Source organism: Ambystoma mexicanum, chromosome 7q (genome assembly GCF_040938575.1).
Source record: "Ambystoma mexicanum isolate Mex_15411 chromosome 7q, UKY_AmexF1_1, whole genome shotgun sequence".
In the NCBI taxonomy this organism is placed as follows: domain Eukaryota; kingdom Metazoa; phylum Chordata; class Amphibia; order Caudata; family Ambystomatidae; genus Ambystoma; species Ambystoma mexicanum.
In genome coordinates, this window is record NC_090941.1 from 1,117,939,471 (window position 1) to 1,117,963,720 (window position 24,250).

At 45.9% G+C, this 24,250-nt stretch overlaps 1 protein-coding gene across 5 annotated transcripts in view; it reads left to right on the forward strand.

Moving 5' to 3' along the window:
- Window positions 1–24,250, forward strand: part of APBB1 (amyloid beta precursor protein binding family B member 1) — a 1,513,529-nt gene that overhangs the window by 484,141 nt on the left and 1,005,138 nt on the right. For 4 of the 5 annotated variants that reach the window (XM_069640532.1, XM_069640534.1, XM_069640533.1 and 1 more), the window contains one exon: window positions 1,262–1,467. In XM_069640532.1, coding sequence (XP_069496633.1) covers window positions 1,262–1,467 — 206 coding nt within the window. Of the gene's footprint in view, window positions 1–201; window positions 407–1,261; window positions 1,468–24,250 lie in introns of those variants that run through there. The other variant, XM_069640535.1, reaches the window with a different exon arrangement.

The following is a 24,250-nucleotide window of genomic DNA, read 5'->3' on the forward strand; positions in this document are numbered from 1 at the left end:
TGTTCGCTCGTTTCTGCCTTATCGGAAGCAGTGTCCTGGGTGGCAGTGTGAAGCGTGGCTTCCCTGCCTCAGGTTTACACAGGCCCCTGGCATCCCTGTGCTCTGCATCTCGCCGTGGATCATGTGGCTGGCTGGATGCGTGCGTGCGGGGGGAGGGGGAGGGGAGACCTCCTCCTGCACTGCCCTTTCTATCGCTGCTCCGGGAAGCAGAGCCCTGGATCCTGGAGTGCCCTCCTCCCTCGGCCACCTGCAGATTTCCTGTGCGCTCGCCCAGGTGGCCCCCGGCCCCCTCTGCCCGCCAGCTTCCTGCTTCAGACGGCAGACTCGTCCTTATCTCCCCGATCCAGCTCTGCCTGCTGCATGTGTGCCGACTTTTGGCAGAGCCAGTGTGCTCGGACTAGAGACGGTGAGTGGCCACTTGAAGACCTCTCTAGCCTGCTCCAGAAGAGCTCCTAGCGTTGTGTTTCCTCTGGATCTCTAAATAGTTATATTTTTGTAAGGCAGGCACCTGGTGTAGGAGAATGCTGCGTGACATTTCCCCTTTTAGGAACCCCTTCAGTAAAACAAAGAGCACTTTTTTCGGTTTAGCTAATGTTTGAAATGTCATAGTCAATGAAAAATAGTGTAATGGTGGTATGTGCTATTGGATATAACATTTGCAGCACCCGTTTCCTCTCCGCAACGTTAATATTCGCAATGCAGAGTACACAGTGACGTTAAGCCGCTGCTTCCAGTTTTGTGGTGCTGATTAAAAGTATTCTCAAAACCCATTCCATAGGTTATGTGAATGGAGACAGGACAAGCGCGTAAGAGAGCGCATACAAGGAACTTCTGTGATTCTGGGGCAGTCCTGGTATAAAAGGCATTGAACATGGAGATGGTAGAAATGCTTCATCCATACCAGATTAGATGGTGGGGATCGGGACTAGTAACGGTGCATTATACGGTTTTGGAGAGGAGTTCGAATTGGTATAAAATGAGTTTGGTAACAAGGGCCCGTGTAACTAGGAGCACAAGAAGAGATTGCATTCCGCTTACTGTGGAAGGAGGACCAGAGCAGGCATTGGAATGAGAAAGCATATGGTGGGAATTTAAAGGATGAACGTGATACCATTTGGAAGGATGTTGGAATGGGAAAATGTGATTTGAGATCCGCTTTCACAACCATCTGTACAATTTTTTTACCGTATTGCAATTTCGCACATCTCTCAAACTCCTTGAAACACTTACTAAGCTAACCTTTTCTTTTCTCTCTCCATAGATTCCTTCTGGAACCGCAACTCCTTCGAGACGGATTCAGATTTACCGGCTGGATGGATGAGGGTACAGGACACCTCAGGGACGTACTACTGGCATATCCCGACAGGCACCACACAATGGGAGCCTCCCTCGGCTCACTGCGATGGCGATGGGAACTTGAAGCAAGGCATCTCATCAGAGGCAAACACTCCATCCGAAGAGCAGCAGGTGAGCACCTATGCAAGCTGGGCTTATTGTTGCATAGCGATGCAGCCATGGTCACACAGCAGCCAGCTTGCATTGTCCTGAAGCATTGCATTACCGCAGAGAGTACCCAAGAGCCCAGAAAGCTTGTTCCTGCAGAACATGTTTCAGTAGCGATATCGGGAAACATTGTGTCCATAGCAATGCATGGCACCTGGAGTACGGTTTTACCCTAAACCCACAAGGCATGAAAAAAGCAGGCAAGCGTAAGGTCATCTTGCCTGCTGTATATTCCACACATCTGACATACACATAATGTTAATCTGGATTTGTCTCACTTAGTAAAACCAGGCCTGCGACCTACACATACAGGAAGGGAACATTTTGGGGAAACCTGTAACCAACGTAGCTCGGTCTTTTCATACAAATGCTTTGTCTTGTGTTAATGTTCTCATTGTCCCCTTTCCATGGTTCTTAGTTATCCATCTACATGGCTTTAGATCTAGCTGGGTGACCATGTAAGCTGCTAGAGCAGCCCTCTCGTGTTCTTGACTGTTATGGGAAGTCTCTGCTTTTTTTTATTAGAAGCTGTTTGTAGCCATCATTGTATGTCTGCCATTCCTCACAGCTATCCGTGGAGGGAGTGTCTTCTAACTGTTGCTGCATCCAGGTCTCTGGACACTACACAACATCTACTCTCAAGCCTTCTGTGGAACTCCCAAGCACTCCCAATGTGCAACAAAGGGGGCAAGTTATTTCTGGCTAGTGGGTTGGCTGTGAGTGCCATGTGCTCTACCTTAGGGCCCGGTGCTTTACATTTTTTTCCAGACTTGTTTACCAACCTGTGTCGCTGATAAGTCCTTATCAGGGACACAAATTCCAAGTGAGCCCATGAAAGACCCAAAGCCTCTCGGGTTTAGTGTGACACAAAAGCACTCTGTTCTGTGTGTGTGTCTCCTTGCACAGAGAACTCTGAGCACCACTGGTTGGTGGCTGCCTTTGTGCATGATTATCCAGGAGTCCCGATTGCTGTACCTCTACTGAGAACCCCTATGTAATTCAAGTACAGGATACAACAGCTGCACCTTGTTTCCTACGAGAGACTGAGTGTGACATGGATGTTGCTGTACATGGTAAGAACTTCTGCTTGCCTGAAAGAACCAGGCATTACCGGTTTGTGAATGGTTTCTGGGGTTCAAAGTCCATATGAGGTAGAAAGCACCGGATGAACCCAGCAAAAGTTGTGTTGTAGCCCTCCAGTGATTACTGGGTTACCTACATTTTGAATGAATGCAACTCTGTGATTGGGTGACTAGATTCACTAATCAGTTCAGAAGTTCCTATTTAACTCAACAGACCGTAATCACAATTTTTGAAACCTGCAAACTAGTCCCAAAGTACATGATATGACCCCAAACCAATGGGAAATTGTTGGGAAGCTCTGATGTTCCTTGCGTACTTTCAATAACTGTTCTGGTGCCAAAGCTCTACACAGTATCTGCAGTCCCTTCATTTTTAGTGACCAGATGACGTCCAAGGCGGCTTGGTGACTCCTCAACACCTGCATACGTTAAATCTTGCTGCCGAGACTTTTCCCGAACCAAAGTAGAGGTGAAAGCACAGGTCATGCATATAAACTCTCAGTAGATGTAGCTTATGGCCTATGGTTGGTTGATTAAGAACATTTATATAGCGCATCACGCCTAAAAAGATGTTTGGGTGGTTGTCATCAAGCTACGAGTGGAAAAGGACTTTTTTTTACCTGGTTCCTAAAGTGGGAAAGTGAATAGTCTTCCCAACCAGATTCAAAACGTGGCGTCAAAGTGTAAGCTGCTCGGTACGCAAAGCGAAATTCGCCTATAAGTGACACTTTGAACTGAGGGATAGACCTCAGTGTATCCCAGATGACTTTGAACTGAGGGATAGACCTCAGTGTATCCCAGATGACAGATGTGGGGAAACTTGAGCGGGCATGAATGAACATGCCAAACCAGCCGATTTCTGAAGGTGGGAAGGGTAAACTTCTGCCAACACTTAAATGTTAGACAGGAGAAGATCAATTATATTCTGAGTCATTGAAGCGATGAGGAGGTCACATAAACACAAACCCTCTGCCAAACGCCACATGAAAGCTTTCTGGACCCTTAGATCTTTATTAATAGAACATACAGGGACACTTGCATAGGCACATTTGTATAATCTAGACCGAATATAAGGCGGGGAAGCCACAAAAGCACCAACAATATTTTGCTGGTATGAATTGCAGGAGCATTATTTTATTTAATCGCATTCATTTGAAAAGACTATGGCTAACATGATTCGTCTGTGTCCTAAGTGACATGGCACTAATAGGAGGTAGAGATATTTTACACCTCGTGTATGGTATAGTATGGTCAAACAGCCGAAGTGTCTGAATGTTGTGCAAGCGTTTCCGCTTGGCAATATCATGCAGAATAGCTTCTGTTCAGTTGTAGATGATATTCCTTGGTCCATCGAAGACTAGCACCAAGGACATACATTTCTTTGATTGGGCTAGAAGCTTGTATTTTTCTAGCATAGGGTCTGGCATGGATTAACATGCTCATGAATATTCCCAGTCGTCAGGCTGGGAATCCTCAGTAAAAAGAAAAGCAGTTTCGCTTTAGCCTGAAAAATTAATTTCGAAGGGATTGTGTCCTCCGACGTATTCCTTATCTTTGATGTTATCCATTCCAGCTTGCTGGCCTCGGAAATCTTTTCAGTAGAGGGCGCTGCGCGTCAACGTCCCTTGAGTTGGTGTCCCTCGACAGCCTTCGTATCGGTGCCAACGTCATCGTGCGTATAAATAGACTCACGCAGCGTCCGTTCAGTTCCGTATTCCTTATCTTTGTTATCCATTCCAGCTTGCTGGCCTCGGAAACGTGTCACTCATTTATTTTCTCAGGAAGATTCTGCTTATTCTTCGAAGATATCATATAATTCGATGGTTTCTTCATCCGAACCATCGACCCCACGGTCTGGTTTCAAAAAGTGTCGTGACTGTGGGAAGAAAATGTCGTTGACGGATCCTCACAGGATCTGTTTGTGGTGCCTAGGATCGGAGCATCACTGTTCGGAATGCGAGGACTGTATGTTCATGATGGCGAAAGCCTTGAAGGAGCGAAAGGAGAAGCTAGCAAGAGGTAAGACTCTTAAAACTTCTACTCCCTCTAAAGTTTCTCCGGCAGAGTCGAGACATTCGTCTCCTCGTTGTCACAAGAAACATTCCCGTTCAAGGTCTTGAAGCGGTTCCCATCAGTCCTCGAGATCAAAACACTCTAAGAAGAGGAGTCGTAGATCTCCCTCTTCTTCTTCCTCTACCTCCCCAGAAAGGGTCACCTGCCCCACGAAACACAGCTCTCCAGCTAAGTGGGAGGAATTCCGTAAGAAAATGCTTAGCGTCTTCGAGAAAGCAGCCTCGACCCCCTCGGAGACGTCTAAAGGTGATACCCTGGGTGAAAAGCCAGAAAAGTCAAAACGCCGCAAGTCGTTGAACCCGGCGAGAGAAACTGCCCGAGGGTGTCATGGACCCTCGAGTAAAGGCAGTAAGTTTGCGTCATCGAGGTTTGCCTTGACGCATATATCTGTGTCATCGGCGCCTTTGTCGAAGGGCCCTTTGCATAAACCGGTTACAACGATGCCGTTGTCGACGCCACTATCGACTCCGATAAAAGACAAACCAACAACTGTCCCTACATCTCAGACAGTAGAGGTTTCGAGGTTTTCGACCATTACATCGAGGATGCCGTCGACAATTTCGACGACAGAGTAGGATCCTGATCCTCTCAAGTACATCGAGGTCTTTTCAAACTTTTTCGGTGCCCTTTTCGGGATTGTCGAAGCCTTGGACTTCCACGTCGACAACCTCGACGTTTTCTCAGCCAGTGACAATCAGTTTGGCTCTTTCTGCTTTAGAAATGGGTTTTAAACCATATCCTAGGTCTGACTATTTTAGAGCCTTGTCTGCTATATATGAGGAAGGGGAGGATTTCAACCATGAGAATCCCTTTGGTTTACAAAGGACTTCAACACCCATGCCAGAGGAATTAATCTCTGAAGAGAACAGGTTAAAGACATTCAGGACTCTCTACATGAGGCAAGTGGTTTAGATACTTCTCCAGAAGTAGTGTTTTCTAAACCAGACCGTGGGGAGCATCCCTTATAGGGCTCTGATGACCAGGACAGTTGAATTAATGGGGTGGTCTACACCTACATCTTCTTTCCAACAGGATGACCTTACTGATATTTTAGACAAAGGTCCTCAGGAGGATCCTGCAGTTCCCTTACATACTGCCCTGCAGAGACAAATCTCTGCAAATTGGGAAACTCCTGAAGTTATCCCGGCAGTGAACAAGAAACCTTCCGCTAAATACAGGTATCTGCTTCAGGTCCAGAATATTTTGAGCAAGCATCCAACTCCAGAGAGTTAAGTTGTACAGGCAGCAACTTCATCAAATAGTAGGTCTGCATACCCTACTATTCCACAGGACAGGGATGATGAGATTTGATGCCATGTCAAAGGTGGTCTTTTCGGCATGTAGCATGGCGCTTAAATCTATTAACGCCACTTGCACGCTAGCAAGATTCAGCCAAACACTTTGGGAGTGTGCTTCATCTGCGGCTTACTGCCTCCCGGAAGGAGAGGAAAGGGAAGCATTCTTAACATCATCAGGGATGGAAAGGATGCAATGTGCGAATCCCTTCAAACAGGCATTGATTCTGCTGACAGCATCAGCAGGGCCATGGCGGCAAGTACCACAAGCCGCAGAGTTGCGTGGTTGCGGAAGTCTGGTTTTTCTCCAGATGTACAAGCTAGACTTTTGAACATGCCCTTTGACAGCACTTCTTTATTTGGTAAGAAGGCTGATGACAGCCTGGCGAGATTACAAACATCCAAGGCAGCAGCGAAATCTCTTGGGGCTGCAATCCGGCAGACTCCGAATCGCCCATCAGGAGTTTCCTGGAGGGTAGGTCCTTTCGCTTTTACTCCGCATTCGGAAAAGGCAGAGGACAGCCAGCTCAAAGGGGCCAGAAACGATTCACCCGTGGTGGACGGGGAAAAGGTACAAAAGCCGGAGCAGCAGGTGCCACTTTACCCTCAGCATCTGTGTCAGCCGCTTCAAAACTCCTCTGATGTCTCCCCTCACAAGATACCAGTAGGGGGCAGGTTAACTCAACATCTGGCAGAATGGCAGGCTATTACGTCAGATGCTTGGGCATTGGAGACAGTTGCCCAAGGTTACTGCCTGCCCTTCCTACACACCCCTCAGTCATCCACCGCGGAACAACTCTTTGAATTTTCCAGATCCGCTCCTTATGCAGGAGATTATAGACCTGCTAGAGAAGGGTGCCATAGAGCCAGTACCTGTAGCCGAGAGGAACAAGGGTTGGTATTCCCCATACTTCCTAGTACCAAAGAAGGACGGAGGACTGAGACCCATCTTGGACTTGCGAGAATTGAACAAATTCCTCAAGAAAGAAAAGTTCAAGATGGCAACTCTTTCTCAGATCCTCCAGGCTCTCCAGCTTCAGGACTGGTTGGTATCTCTAGACCTTCAGGAGGCTTATTTCCATGTGCCAATCCATCTCAAACACAGGAAATACCAGAGGTTCACGATTGGCAACTCTCACTATCAATTTCGAGTTCTGCCATTTAGGCTGACCTCCGCCCGAGGGTCTTCACCAAGCTAATGTCGGTAGTGGCGGCAAGTCTGAGGGAAGGGATCCTTGTCTACCCCTACCTGGACGATTGGTTGATCAGAGCAGTATCTTCGAAACAAGCTCAGATCCAGCTAGATTATGTCTGCCACTTCCTTCACAAGCTGGGCTTCTCCCTCAACTTAAAGAAGTCACAGATGATACCATCACAGAGACTCCAGTTCATTGGAGCGGTCCTGGCACTAGGAAAGCCTCGCCACCAGAGGTGAGGGCTCAAGATATTTTGCAGATGGTCAACAAGTTTCAAAATGCCCAACGTCTTCCAGCCTTCGACTTTTTGAGGTTTCTAGGCCTCATGGCATCCTGCATCTTCCTAGTGCCAGAGGCTCGCCTGAGAATGAGATCCCTCCAGTGGGCACTAAGAATGCAATGGTCGCAATTCGCAGAAGAATGTCAGATCTCCTTCAAGTCCCGGACAGAGTAGCTCGAGACCTTCAGTGGTGGGCCTGTCGGGAGAACATTTTGAAAGGAGAACAGTTTTGGCAACCATGGCCGGAGATAACAGTAGTCACGGATGCCTCACTCACGGGGTGGGGAGCCGGTTTATAGTCATAATGTCAAAACATTTTTTTTCGAAAACAAAAATGTCGACATCCTATACTTATAATGTAAAAAGTCATTTTTTTAGAAAAAAAAATGTCACTTAGAACTATCAACACCTCACCCAACACCCCCCACCACCACCCTCACACCCCTCATACTCAACACATTCTAATTATATATTTATTTATTTATTCAATAAATAAATAACCAAAAAGAGTTTAATTTACTATGGGGGGGGGGTCCCCCCCAACCCCCCCCTCACCCAACACCCCCCTGCCACCCCCCCACACCCCTCCAACCACCCTCTCACCCTCATTCTCAACACATAGTAATTATATATTTATTTATTCAATAATTAAATAAATAAAAAGAGTATCATTTACTATGGAGATGTCCCCCCAAACCCTCTCACCCAAGACCCCCTGCCACCCCCCCACACCGCCCACCCCTCATACTCAACATATCTTAGTTATATATATTTATTTATTCATACAATAAATACAAAATTTCGAAAAAATAGCGAAAAAATGTAGACATTGTTTGTCGACATTATTTTTTCGACATTTATTTTTCGAAATTTTGACTGTCGACATTTTGACTGTCGACATTATGACTGCCCACCGGGGAGCCCATGCCAACGACTTGACCATCAGCGGTCGTTGGTCTTCATCGGAGTCCAGACTACATATCAACCTGTTGGAGCTGAGAGCAAGCAGACTAGCGCTGAAAGCTTTTCTGCCATCAGTATGGGGGAAAAATGTCCTGATAATGACGGACAACACAGTGGACATGCACTACCTCAACAAAAGAGGAGGCATAGGGTCACTGCCACTGTGCAGAGAGGCAATGCAGCTTTGGTTTTGGGCATTTCAAGAAGGCAATTCCCAGTCAACTCTAGATTGTTTTTATATGTAATGACTCAGCTAAATCAATATAAAACTTCCAAATTATCCCAACCACAGATAGTGATCATCATCTAGTAGAACTATCATGGAGACCCCACAGCAAACAAAACTTTGAGTACTATAAAGGCTTATTCCAAACAAACAACGCAAATACGTGCATTAGGTGGACGGACCCCTTTTCGTATCGACTATCTCCAACAGCTGTTACACCAAAATCAGGACGCTGTAGACGATATCTACTATTATGACTCAATTAAAATCATTATTCAATCAACAACACAACAGAGGAATTCAAGTTTTGTACATAAACACAAATGGAATCCGGACATAGCCGATCTCAAAAGGGAGAAATATGATAAGTAATAAATAGAAGAGAACCATCAGCGCAGAAATCTATGATCTTAAATAGCATTGATCAATTGACATGGACTAAACACTACGAAAAACTTTTGCTCAATCCAGAGGACGACTCTGCTCCTATGAAAAGCGCTAGCTTGGATGTCAAAGGTCTGGATTTCGACACCCTAGATATAATTATAATAATTAAGAAACTAAGTAACTCACGAGCTCCCGGTCCTGATATGATAACTAATGCAATCCTAAAGGAAAACCCGGAAGCCTGGGCAGAGGTCTTATACTTTATCTTTAAAAACATTCTAAAAGAAAATAAATTTCCCCCATCTTGGCAGGAAGCAATTATAATCCCAATCTTCAAATCAGGCGACAGATCAGACCCAATGAACTATCGGCCAATTTCTCTATTAGATGTACCAGGAAAAATCTTGGCAAGACTTGTGGTGAGAGACTTTACAAAATGGCACTGTGAGCAGGATCTAATGGACCCATACCATTCTGGTTTTGTTACAGGTATCAGCACTTTCTTAAATCTACTTATTATCTCTGCATTTAAAACACAAGCCGTTCAAAAGAATCAACCTATATATCTTGCACTAGTAGACTTCAAACAAGCATTTGACTCTATCTCTCGGCCGCTGTTATGGAAAAAACTTTTAGATGCTAAATGCCCTTTGTATATTTTAAGTCTGATTTTACTTTTTTACTCTAACACAAGCATAAAAGTCAAACTTGCAACAGATGGCCTCCTTTCAAATCCAGTAAGAACAAACGCTGGGCTGAAACAGGGCTGTCCATTCGCCTCAATTCTTTTTAATTTCTACATTCACGATTTTGAAAAAAAAAAACTATCCGAGGTGCAGTCATTCTCCCCCCGCATAGGATCATTGTCTATTCCTTATTTACGTTATGCAGATGACATGGTTCTGTTTGATAAAACACCAATAGGCCTTCAGAGGAAATTAACCGCCCTTTCTAATTATGCTGAAGCAAATAACCTTCAAATCAACACCAAAAAAACTAAAATTGTAGTGTTCCACTCAGCAAAATTAACAAAAAGAAAAAAGAGATTTTGCGACTACATTTGGCCCATTATGAAATATCGTCTTGAGAAAATAAACCAATACAAATATCTAGGAGTTAATATTAACTCAGATGCAGCTGACAAACCGTACAAAGAAGAACTCTAACAAAATGAAACTATTAGCAATTCAAGCAAAAGCCCTTCAAAGGAAGTTCGTTCACTTTTCTTTGATCCCAGCTCGTATGTTCTACCTTCAAAAAGCTGTTCCTTTAGTTACCTATGGGAGTCAGACCAAAACCATGGCCAAACAAGTAAATTGGGACCTCCTGGAGGGTATATTTTGGAAGGCAATTCTGCCGGTTCCCATTAGTTCTTCTATAACCATCATTCGCCATGAACTAGGGCTGTCCTCTTTGTCCATGACTGTCTCGTGGTTAATATCATCACTATATCGAAAGACGCACCTCGCCAATGACTTGACCAAAAATGCATTTCCAGCTGTTAAAGAAATGATTGAATCTGTAAATAATAATTCATTAACAATATGGTCACGTCAATGTAAGAAACTCCTCTTTGTTGCAGATATTTCCCTTAATGATCTTCTTGAATTCCCAGCCAAAGCCAAACTCAAATTGTTTAGACATGATTGGATTAACACAAGTGAAAAGTGTCTGGGTCATTCAGCTTTTAAAGCAGGACCCTTCATGGTCAAAGCACTGAATTACATTCGAAAATATATATGCACATTTCCTGATAGATCTTATGCTGACTCCTTTCTACGCTTTAGACTTAATCTACTTTTAACAAGAATCAAACGTGCACAATTCTCAAAAGAAATAATAAGCTCTAACTGTAGATTTTGCAATATACCTAAATTTAATTAATCTTCTTTTCATTTAATTTCGGAATGTCTTTCCCTAATTGACCTAAGAATAGAGCATTGTTGACTAATCAGCTATGGATGAGGTTTTTAACACATCAAAGGTCTCAATCATAGCCACTGTACACTTCCTTAATGAATTGAATTTGGAGAAAACTCTGTAATTACCTACATAAATGTAATCCATCTTGTGACCATAGCTAGATTGTCTCTATTTTGGAAACTTAACTGTGGTTTTAAGTCTGCTCTTTGCTCTACTCTTGTTTTTTAATGACTTTGGTTTTTAATGTTGTTTTATTCGATCATTTTTCTTTTACTTATAAATCTGTTTTTATTGTTCTAACTATTAGATTTACATAAATTGAATAAATGTTGTTATAGATATGCGATATTGAAAAAGTTGGTCTTTCAACTAAATCAATTTAAAAAAAAAAAAAGGAATCTATCGGCAATTCACCTAGCCGGAGAGAACTTGACAGCGGACACTCTGAGCACGAGTGGGAGCTAGCTCAGGAAGTCCTTCAAGAGATCTTTGCCCTTTGGGGAACCCCTCAAGTGGATCTGTTCGCCACCAGCATCAACAGGAAGTGCGATCAGTTCTGTTCAAGGAGCTCTAGGGGACGCGTTCGTAATAGACTGGGAATTTCCACTTCTGTACGCGTTTCCTCCAGTCCCTGTCATTCCTCAAATGATCAGGAGGTTGAGAAGATTCCGGAAAACTATGATCCTAATTGCCCAGGATTGGGCCAGGAGAACGTGGTACCCGGACCTTCTGAACATGTCCATCTGCCCTCCAATTTGTCTTCCGCAAAGGGATGATCTTCTCTCGCAGAAGGAAGGTCAGGTTCTCCATTCAGACATCAGAACCCTCAACCTTCACGCTTGGTTTCTGAAAGGTTGAGATACAAGGATTGGGATCTCCCGGATGACCTCATGGAGGTGTTGCTTTCAGCTAGAAGGCCAGCAACAAAGACTTTATACCGCTGCCGTTGGAACAAATTCTGCAGCTGGTGTAGAGAAAAGGATATCAAACCCTTCTCATGCAGTACACCAATGGTGTTATCTTTCTTACTTTACTTAGCAAATTCAGGTCTTCAAGTTGCTACGATCAAGGGTTACCTCGTAGCGCCGTCAATCTTTAAGCACTCTGCAGAGGAGCCTTCATATTTCAAATTACCCCTGGTAATCCAATTTCTGAAAGGATTAATTAATGTTTATCCCCCAAAGCCTTTTCAAGTTCCATTGTGGGACCTAAATCTAGTCTTACATTTTCTGATGGGTACTCCTTTTGAACCACTCCATTCTTGTTCATTAAGGTTTCTCACTCTTAAAACAGTATTCTTAGTGGCTTTAACATCTGCCAGAAGAGTTAGCTAATTACAAGCCCTATCTTGCAAACCTCCTCATACAACCCTTCATAAAGACAAGGTTGTTTTACAAGTGAAGCCTAATTTTCTCCCAAAGGAAGTTTCTGAATTCCACATTACGCAAAAAATAACTTTACCTTCATTCTATCCTCCTCCCCACCCAGGGAAAGAGGAAGAGAGTTTACATAGCCTGGATCCAAGACGTGCCTTGAGTTTTTATATCGGCAGACTTGCTAGGATAAGGCAAGCAGACCAACTGTTTGTAGGTTATGCAGGACTCAAATTAGGATTTCCAATCACGAAACAAACCATCTCAAGATGGATTATTTTAACCATTCTAGAATGCTACAAATTGGCAGGGAAAGAACCCACTCAACATCTTGGGGCTCATTCAACCGAGGTATCGCAGCCTCTTCAGCTCTCCAAAGATTCGAGATATTTGTGCGGCTGCCACATGGTCGTCCGCACATACCTTTACAAGATTTTGCAGTCTGGATTCCTCCTCTAGCCAGGAGACAAGATTTGTTTAAAGCTGTGTTACATTCTGTAATTCTTAAAGGGAAATATTCCAATTTTACTCCCACCTCCTCTTTACATCACTGCTATGGGAGGCTATCAAAGATGAGGAATACGTTGGAGGACACAATCCCTTCTAAGAACAAATTACTTATTACCTGGTAACGTTCTTTCGATGGGATGTTCCTCCGACGTATTCCTTATCACCCCTCCCATCCATCCCCACAGTAAAACTTCCCTTGTAGTTGCAGCTTATGCTCCTTCAAGGTCAATAACCAATTCATGCACAGCTAATTTTAAGCTTCAAAACGGAACTGAGCAACGGACGCTGCGCAAGTCTATTTATACGCACGATGACGTCGGCGCCGATACGGAGGCTGTCGAGAGACGTCGACGCGCAGCGCCCTCTACTGAAAAAAGTTCCGAGGCCAAGAAGCTGAAATGGATAACATCAAAGATAAGGAATACGTCGGAGGAACATCCCATTGAAAGAACGTTACAAGGTAAGAAGTAACTTGTTCTTCTCATCTAAACAATCGCTGTCCTTTGGGTCATACTGCCCCCATCCAATGACTGTTGTCTCCCTAAGCTCCACCCCTGGTCGCCATCTTCAGATTTGGTAGAGCACACATGTGAAGTGGCAGAATGAGCCACAGAGGGGAAGGAGAGAGGGTTCACATGTCAATCCATGCCAGACCCATGCTTTAATCGCAGATCTTCTCTTTGAGTTTTCGGAAGGCCCTGGCTTGGGCCTAATTCTCGCATCGACGATGTCTGAGGAGTCTCTTGAAACTCTGCGCCAAGTGTGGACCATGGAAAGTCTACGTCCAGAATCTGCAACTTAAGTTTCTCTATTGTCTGCATCCAGACAATGACAAGGGCGGATGTAAGATTTGCTGCGGATTCCCAACTAAGACGAAGTGGGACCGCGATAGAAGGTTAGTGGCGCGGCTCTAAGTGAAGAAAGCCTGTCTCGTTCAGGACCGGCCGGTCCCATGAGCGTCCTCCCTCAGAGAAAATTAGGTCAAGATCCTTTGAGTATGCCCCTTCCCAATGGATCCAAAAGAAGGTAAAGCAACATGCTTTAGATTCCTCGATGGGTCGCAGCGGCTGCGGGACCCAGTCCAGGATGGACCTGATCCCTGCCTGCTTCTTCGTCCACAATGAGCCTTCTGATTGGGATTCGGGGGGGGGATGCCTTTCGCTAGCGAGTCTCTGTCCCCTTCGCATCACAAATCTTCATCCAAGGAAAAGTCTACTAAGGAGTGGTCTTCAGGGGGGTCCATCAATAGCCCCGTTGATGACTACATAGTCCGCTACAGCCAAGGTATCCACTATATCGACAGCTGCCCAGTTGAAGACCACGGCACGTTTATGACTACAGCCCAGTTGACGACTTCATCTGTATCTGCTTCGTCGACGACCATCATTACTTTGGCAATGGGGAATCCCGTTATTACCGTGATGTCTGCGGTGAAGACGACTACCCCACAATTGGCTTTGCCTCCACGACTGATGGCTTTGTCTCCATGACCGATGGCAGCGGCTGCTCCGCCCACAAACACAGAAGATTTACCATCAGAGTGCAGTTTCCTGTTGCCTTCTTCCTGAAGGATTCAGGGCATTTGCAGGAGATGGGGCCTTCTAAGAATTTTCTCCCCAGGCAGGTGAGAAAGTTCCTGACTGGTTTGAAAGGGTCTCTGGAGTGATCCTCACACATCTATACTAGCGCCGATGACCACAACCTGCCTGAAGGCTACTATTTGGACCACAAAGGAGGCCTCAGACCCATATCCTGGGAGGGATCTCTGTGAAGGGAGCCTGATCAACCTTTTGACCCACCGAGGCATTTTAGTCCAGAGCCATTGCCAGCTGCACCTTTCCCACCTCAGCCAACACCCAGGACATGTCACTGAACATTCGTCTGGGATACAACAGAGCCTACCAACTGCCCCAGTCCACAGCCCTCCTAGGCCAATGGCAAGAAGTTCTTCTAGGCCAAGTCCTCCAAGACCAGGGCACCTATCTATAGCAGGCCTAAGCGACAGCCTAGCCCTGCAGAACCAAAATGCCTGATGAAAATGCCACAGCCGGCACTGCCCCAGAGGCCTGTGACCCCTGGTGGGGAGGTACCACCGCACACTGACACAGGTACTGAAACGGACACTAAAGCCACGCATACGGTTGAGTATGACGTCAATGTGCCAGCGGATGGAGAGCCGCTGGGTGCAGATGAGCCCTCCAGGGCTTCACCCCTGGAAAGGGTGGGCTCTTTTCATGCCATGATTTCGAGGACCTCCTCTCTATAACTTGGTGCCGGAGGAGAAGGATGCGTTCCTTTTTCAACACGGAGTCTTCTTGGAAGACCGTCATGTCGTTCCCTTTGCTGGACGATGTTTGCGAGGATGGTTTGGCTCTGATGAAGACATCTAGTGCTGCTTCCTCCAAGAGACCGGCTGGAAAAGAAGTACAGATTCCCGGACTCAGCCCCCGGATGCTTGAGATGGCAGCCTTCTCCAAACTGTCTGTTGTCCGCCGTCGCCACTAAATGCTTCTCGAACTCATCATTTACGTCCATGGTGCCTCTGGACAAGATGGGGAAGAAGCTAGATGCAGTGGGAAAGCACATAATTTACACTGCAGCCCTGGCCATCCTGTCCTGTTACAACGGGGAACTCTGGTATAAGCTCGCCCAATCCTGGATTTACTGCCAGTGGACAAGAAAGTGGATGCCCTGGCTCTGTTCCAGGAGGGCGAAGTGGCTTCCTACTACACCATCACAGTGGCTTTGGATATTGCTGACTCTGGCTTTTGCCAGATTGGAAATTAAGTGGCCACGAATTTCAGACCGGCCGTGCTGTCCCAGGTGGTGGAAATGCCCTATGGTTGGGAAAATTTGGCAGCAAGGCAGTGAATGAGACGCTGCAGGCCCTTAAGACAGACACTGAGATGGCTTGGTCGCTGGGAACACTGCAGCAGAGGAGATCATGGTCCTTTCAATCTGCTCGAAGGAAGTCCAGCAGATCCTCCAAGGGTTTCACCACCCCTTATAGACCTACCTCTCGCTCCTCTACCCAGGAGGCCTACAGAGGATGCTTGCAGGCTAACGGCAACAGAGGACAGCTTTGCCGCCCCTAGGCCAGGATGCAGACGCCCAAGCAGGCCTGAACCAGCCATGTACCAGAGCCCCCACTTTTGCACCCCAGTGGGTGGCCGGCTAGCGAAATTTGTCATCAAGTGGAAGACCATCGCCACAGACAATGGGTGCTGGATGTCCTTCATCAAGGGCACACCCCAGAATTCCAACACAGGTGCCCTCGCGTTCCTCCTTTAGCACATCAAGAACTACACATGGCCCAACTGCTGCAGGAGGTTCAGGCTATGTTAAAAAATGGGGCGTTAGAGCCCGTCCGCCAGCGCCTCTGGGGCCCTGGACTGTACTCCAGATACTTTCTGGTATGCAAGAAGTCAGGGGGGTCCGGCAAATCCTAGACTTGAAATCCCTGAACTTCAGGATGGTCACATTGCAACGCATGCTCGAATAGCTGGAGGAAGGAGATTTCCTTGTGACCTTGGACCAAGAGGATGCCTACTTTCATGTCCCCATTCATCTGAAACATTGAAAGCTTCTGCGGTTTGTGGTCCAGGGGCGGCACTATCAGTTCAAGATCCTGTCATTCAGCCTGAAATCAGCACTGAGGGTGTTTGGCTCTGGTGTCTGTGCATCTATGCCTCAGTGGCATCCACATCTACAGTTATCAGGATGACGGCCTCACCAGCTCCCTCTCTCACACGCTGGCAATCCAGCACACCGCAGAGACCATTCTCCTTCTGACAGAGCCCTGATTCTCCATCAATTATCCAAAGTCCTGCATGGAACCATCACAGAATGCTCTGTTCCTAGGAGCCCGTCTCAACAGTCGTGTGCCTGGCTAGCCCCTTGGAGGAGAGGGCGACTGCCATCCTGTGGAAGGTGTCAAGTCGCTGTTGGGCATACTGGCATCTACTTCGTCCCGTTTTGCAGGCTCCAGATGACACCTCTTCAGGAGTTCCTGGATACTCTGTGACTGCAGGTCACAGGCTCTTGGATAGACAAGATCGCCCTCAACCAGGAGTTCCGGCGAGCTTTATGATGGTGGGGGGTATACCCACATCTCATGCAAGGAGTTCTTTTTCGGATTCCACTGTATCAGTCCACTGGCACCACAGATGCTTCTCTGGAAGGATGGGGAGCCCACACCAGACAGTCACACGTCAGGGGCCTATGGCTGCCGGAGGAAAAGGTCCTCCACATAAACGTCCTAGAACTCTGGGCAGTCTTGTGAACCCTCCAATCATTCTTACATCAGGAAACTCGATGGGACGCGCTCCCGGGCACTCTCCCTGGGCACCCAGACACTGTTGTACTGAGCCATTCTTCAGCACATGTTGCTCGTTCCCTTTGACCTGGTGAACATCAAGAAGACCATCGCAGATTCCCTCAGCATGGAGCTGCACTCCTGCCATGAATGGGAACTTCCCCGCAGCAAGTATCCTTTCTCTTCAGAAAGTTGGGTCAACCCAAGATCGACTTCTTCGCAACGGCGGCCAACTCCCAAGTGCCAGAGGTTCGCCAGCAGGTTTCCTCAGCTGAGGAGCATGGGGAGGAATGCCTTCTCCTTCCCATGGGACAGGCTCTCCCTGTATGCCTTCTCACTGATCCCGCTCCTGCTATGTGTGATCTGCACACTCAGACAATGTCCTTGCAGGATGATACTCATCACTCCGGCGTGGGCCTGGCCGATCTGGTGTTTCGTACTGTCTCTGCTGTTGTCCCCGTCCATCCCACTGCCTTTATTCCCACCTTCTCTCCAGAGACGATTGAACAATACTGCACCACAACCCAGCGTCTGAGCCCCACGGCCTGGCTCTTTCAACCCTAGAGTTTTGCCATTATTCCCTGGCGCTTTAGTGCAGGAATGTTCTGGCCATGGCATCCTCTATGTTGTCGTGCTATGCCCACAAATGGAAACTCTTCACAGTGTGGTACATGACTCCGAAGATTACACCTCTGCATGTCACAGCTCTGCAGCTCCTTTCGTACTTACTTTTGTTGGCCAAGGCTAAGCCGCCTCATGCTTTTATCAAGGTGCACCTGGTGGCCATACCCAGGTACTCCCTCGCCCTGGGCAAGCCCTCCCTGTGGTCTCACAGGCTTGTCAAGGAACTCCTCAAAGGTCTGATCGAGACCTTTCCTCCGGTGAAGACTTCTGCGCCAGCTTCGCAGCTCAACACAGTGTTGACTAAGCTCATGGGGCCTCCTTTTGAACCATTACGTCAGGCCCAGCTGAAGTTCCTCTTGTGGAAGACTGCTTTTCTGATGGCCACCTCCTCAGCCAGGCGATCAGGGGATATTCAGGTCTGCCAAAGCAAGCAGCCATACTTGTCTTTTCTTGTGATGAATGTGGTACTGTGGAACCACCCCACCTTTAAGGGGAAGTTTTATGTGCCACACATGAAGGATTTTCAGAAGACGTCAACTCTTTGGGAACATTGTACCTGTGAATCACGTGAAGGCCCTGTCTAAGGCTTTCATATCCATATCGCTCTCTGGCTACTTCATGCACTATCCTAGTCTGGCCAACAGAACACAACCACGCCAGCCGAGAGCCCATTCCACCAGAGCCATCGCTGCAATGACAGCGTTTCTTTGGCGTGCCCCAGCTCGACATTTTCGGGGTTTCGACGTGGAGGTCCACAGACCCCTTCACAAGATTCTACTGCGCCGACAGGATTCCAGGAAGGAGTCTTGTCAGCCAAGTGTGGCTACTCAACCTGTTTACTTGAGTTGAGTCTCTTTCAGGGGTAAATGTATTGCTTCTGTTGAACCTTGCCACCTCCCATAGTTGTGTATTTGTACTGCTGTGTGATCGTATTCATGAGCAGGTGAATCCATGCCAGACCCCATGCTGGAGAAATACAAGCTTCTAGGCAAACCGAAGAAATGTATGTCGTTGATGCTAGTCTTCCATGGACCAAGGAATATCATTCACAACTGAACAGAAGCTATTCTACATGATATTGCAAAGAGGTAACTCTTGCACTACATCAGGCACTTCGGCTGTTGGAACATACCATACTCATGGTGTAAAATATCAGAGTCCTATAAGACTGTGCCATGTCACTTAAGAGACAGATTAACCATGTTAGCTGTAGCCTTTTCAAAATAATGCGATTAAATAAAATTATGCCCCTGCACTTTAAACCAGCACAATATTATTGGTGTTTTGTGAACTCCTGTCTAGATTACACAAATGTGCCTATGCAAGTCTCCCTGTGTGTTCTCTTAATAAAGATCTATGGCCTGTTGCATTTTGTCTTAAGGATAATTCGAATAAACCAAACGTCATCTGGGTACACAATAACCCAATTCCGTTCCTGGTTGGAAAATGTGGTCCATGAAGCATTGAAACTCAGTAGAGGCATTGGCAAGACTGTTGCCCTATGCTCCTAACTTGGAGTTTGGGAGGCTGTTTTCTGCTAATATCCTGCTCTTTTTCTAATTCGATGGTAGGCTTTAAGATCATCTCATTGTGAGACTACTGCATCACCTGCACTGTTTCAAGAATGCCCGTTATCAAGGGTGATGGGTACTTGTTTGAGTCTGTGCTAGGCACTGTACTCTGATCCCAAAAAGAGTAAAAGATGATCAGTTTATATTTGGATTACATTTCTAGGTCACGAGCTACTGAACCCCAGGATTTCCCCCAGGGTTTACCACCTCCAACCTTCCTAAATACATACGGGTCACCATGGAGGGGGAAGTGGATAAAATAGAAAAGAAACACTTGACTTCTGCTGCATTGAAATCTTCAAAGTAAGAATACTCTTGTTAGACCTCTCCTGTTTGTGCTCTCACCGACTATCCTCTTGTGATCTGTCTCTCCTCTGCTATAAGCTGAGAGGAAAGTCCCAAAGTAGGTTCAGGATTATAATGGTTGCAAGTGGGTACTAAGTGCATCAAAGGCACTAATCGGTTTCTTGAAGCTTCTTGTAAATTATGTAGGATACAGTGCCATCAGGAATCTGCGTCTTTTGTTGTTCTTTGTAGCCTACTCCTTACAGAAGCGCCACCCCCTGACCGGCCACACACTCCTTCAATTGCGTTTAACTTTCTGAACTGGGGTAATCCAAAAGGTTACTAAATAATGTATTCGTTTTCTGACTAGCTATCAACTGATAAAACAAATTCAACCTCTAAGGAAAGTTGCTTAGAGAATAATCTCTGGGCCAGTAAAGTCCTTTTTGTATATAAATGAATGTAGCTGTAGGTGCTCCCAGGTAGCGCTGTTCTGTCATATTTTCCAGCATGAATTATTCTTGGCTCGCATGCCCGCTATTTTAGCGCCCTTGCTCTGCAAATGAAACTAACTTACTATGCAGATGTCTTGAGCGCGCACATCTTGCTGACAAAGAGGAGACACTGTGAATCCCAAAAGGGTATGTTCGAAGTTGGAAATAAAGGTGTAACACTATTCCTTGATGGTGTGCCCTCGGAGGACGTACAGTTGTAACCCTATTCTGTGTGCGTGTGTGACGACTAAGGCCCTGTAGATGCTAATGCCAACTTGTGCGCAGGCCCTGAATTTCGAGGGGGTTCGACACTGCTTCTTAAGACGTGCTCCTAGCTCACTATAATTACAAGTCAGTTTTTTGGGTACCGTACTAAATGAGGCAAATTCTTATGAGCACTTGGGCTATTTATTTCTCTACATAGTTGAACTGGTAAATTAAATTGAAATTAAAACCGGTGCACTGAAGTTACTGATTGAATTATTCCAGATTTTTTTCAACTCTAGGTGCTGTCTGCATCCCCAGCACTCACGTGAACGTGTCCCTTGCATAGAAATCAAAACCAGACTTCAGCTGACCCTTTTCTGCAAGATTAGTTGCCCTCTCAATTGAATTTTTCTTGTATTACAAAGTCTTCTGTATATCAATTCTCTTCTATCCTACATAGGCATACACCAATTTAACATAGAGATCCCCTCCCAACTAAAGAGAGAAGGAAACAAACATAACTTAAATAGCGATAACAGATCCAAAATGATCAAGCACGTTATTGTTGTTTATTATTTATATAGCGCACCAGACCCAGAGGTATTCGGGCACGAAGGCATCAAGAGGATTGTTCAGCTTAGGTTACATGTTACAGATAGAACATAGAGGTACAGCAACGGTTACAATGCTGTAAACCTGTAATATCAATGAGTCACAAATATTTACACAAAGATTTACAGTGAATTTACAATAGGACAGGAGTGACATATGAGTAAACAGAACAGAAATACAGAATATACATGACAGAGATGCAAAATATACATGACGTCCCAGGTGGCAGTGGGGGGAGGTTAGGCATCGTGTTATTTGAGCCGTTGGATCAACTTAGTTCTAAATTGCCGGTAGGGGAGATCTTCCCTTAGGGTAGGGGGTCCCAATATTGAGCAGCTTTGACAGCGAAGCTACTCCCCCCCCCCGATTTAGTAAGTTTAAATCTGGGTACTAGTAGCAGGTTGGAATTGGCTTTTCTTAGGGGGCGAGAGGCTGTTTGTCTAGTGAATCTGTGAGGTATTGCGGGGCTGCCTGGTTGAGGCATTTGTGTGTGAGGGAAACTATTTTAAGGAGAACTTTGTCTTTCGTAGAAAGCCAGTTAATCAATCTCCTGAAGTCTGAAATATGGGCGTTTTTGGGGAAGTTTAGGGCGGCTCTCAGGGCATTATTTTGAAGTGTCTGTATTTTGGTGGTAATGTGTTTGTTGCTACCTACGTAGAGGGCGTTGCAATAATCAAGTTTCTAAAGGATTGGTGCTCTTGCTAGTGTGACGCAGTTGTTAGGAGAGAGGAAGGGCTTGGCTGCTCTAATTAATTTACAGGTGTAGGAGGTGGTTGAGGCCTTAGCACTCACTTGTTTACCAAAGGTAAGCGTGGAGTCTATATAGAAACCGAGGGTTTTGACTACTTTTGTCCACCATAATGGTGTTGTCAATTGTGAAGGAGTCATAGTTGGGACCTAGTTTTTTGATGTTGGATGGGGTGCCTAGGATGAGGAGTTCAGTTTTGTCATCATTCAGGCATAGATCGTGAGAGGCCATCCATGCCTGGATGTTGAGGTATATTCTATTCACAAAGGCCAAATCCTTGTCATAATCTCCCTTCAACGGGATGAGGCTCTGTGTATCATCTGCATAGTTAATGTAGGTGATTCCTAGACCGTCTAAATCATCGAAAAGGGGCTTTGTGAAAATGTTGTAAAGAGTAGGGGGATACACATGATCCTTGTGGTACGCCGCATGAAATAGGTGTGGGGTCAGCAGCTGCTAGAGGAGATAAGACTTGCATTGCCCTGTCATCTAAGAATCTGGATCCATGCGACTGCTTCATGGGAGAAGCAGGCTGCCGTGACCAGATGATTGCAGAGTATTGCATGGTCTACCAAATCAAATGCGGCAGAAAGGTCGAGGAGGAGTAGGAGTGAAGTCGTACCTTCGTCTCTTAGTGTGTATATTTGGGCCTTAAGGTCTAAGAGTGCAGTCTCAGTCCCATGCTGTGGTCTGAATCCAGACTGTCGAACTCCCAGGAGATGGTTTAGTTCCAGGTGGTGCTGGATATGTAAATAGGCTACTTTATCTAGGATTTGCAATAAGAACGACACAGTGGTTATGGGGCGGTAGTTGGTTGGGATAGAGGGGTCCAATGTTTGCTTTTTGAGGAGGGGGAGAACCCAGGAATGTTTCAGGTTGCTAAGTATGGTACCAGATGTGAAAGAGGAGTTTATGAGTTTAGTAATAAAGGGTGAGAGTTCCCGGGCTTCGTCTTTTATGATTTGGTCTGGACATGTCACCTTGGCAGTTGGAGGGTTTGAGGGTAAGGATGACTTTCTCGACTTCTTTAGTGGAGACTTTGCGGAAGTAGAAAGGAAGGATGTCTGGTGTAGGTGGAGAGGGGATGGGTTTCAGAGTAAGTGGTGAGTTTGAGGTGGCCTTGGAAGTAACAGTAATTGGGGCAATGTTTTTTATTGTTGATCTTTGCCTGAAGAAATGTTAGTTTATTGGCAAGGGCGTTTTGTATGCCTGTGCACCAGTTCTTATCCTTGAGGCAGGAGTCAGGAATTTGGATAGGGGATTCTACCTTCTTTAAGATGGCAAACAGTTCTTTGGTGTTAGATTTAGCTTGGGTGATACGGGTGTTGTAAGAGGTTTGTTTCGCAAGGATGATTTTTTTTATAGAGGGTAACTAGTTTCTTCAGGTTATTTTTATTAGTGTCCGGGGGGTCTTATCTCCAAGTTTTTTCGCTAAGGCGTTTCTTTTGTCTAATGTCTTTCAGTAGGGGTGTGAAACAGGTAGTTAGGTGTTGGCAGGGTTTGCTCTTTCTAATTTTCAGAGGTGCGATAGTGTCCAGAGAGGCAAGCATCACTTCATTGTATTTTTCTATCATAGAGGCTGGGTCAGACTGATCTGAAATGGAGTTTAGGGTGGGAAGAATGAGGGGGATAAGATTTTAAGGGGTAATGTTTTTTTTATTTCTAGTAGGAGCAGAGGGAGCTAGGATACTATTATCCATAGGTGTGTTGGCTTCTAAGGTGAAGGATACCATGTAGTGGTCGGACCATAGCTGAGGCCTTATAGAGTTAATAGTGATGGGGCAGTTATGTTCGGCAATCCAGTCGAGGGTCCTGCCTTTAATATGGGTGGGATCCGTGATTTTTTGGGTGAATACTAATTCCTCAAGGGAACTGTTGATTTGTAGGGCATTAAGGTCGTGAGAGTCGTTGAATCCAAGGTTGAAGTCGCCTAAGATAAGACATTGTGTCGAGTTTTTTAAGTTATTGGATAGTAAGTTTATAAGGTCTTCCTCAAAGGAACCTAGGGGGCCTGGTGGTCAGTAAATTAGGTGGATAATGATAGTTTGATTGTTAGCAATGGTAGGTTTAGCAGTGAGGGATTCACAGGAGTTTGTATCGTGGGGTGTGGAGGGTCTTAAGGCTAGGATATTTTTGACTATTATAGCAAGGCCACCAACTCTAGATGTAGTACGATCCATGCGTATAAGGGTATATTTATCTGGGATGGCTAGCATAATGGCTGGTCCTGCTGCAGGGTGAAGCCAAGATTCTGTGATGGCCAGGAGATCTAAATCCTCATTTTCGATTATGTCCACAATTTCAGTTGCATGGGCTACCATAGAGCGGGTGTTTATTAAGGCACCTTTTATTTCAGGTATGGTGGGTGGGCCGGATGGCAACTTGACTTTGTGTTGGCATGTCAAGGGGGAGGTGGAGTCTCTAAAGATACGACTGTTGAGTTGGAGTCTGTGTTGCCCTATATTGTCTGTGTGGTGGAGTGTTAGTGGTGTGCCTATCGTAATTAAAGGCAGGTCGGGTCTTCGGTAGAGGTTCATAGATTCTTGGGAGTCTGGAGCGTAATTGTAAGTTTCGTTGTTGGAG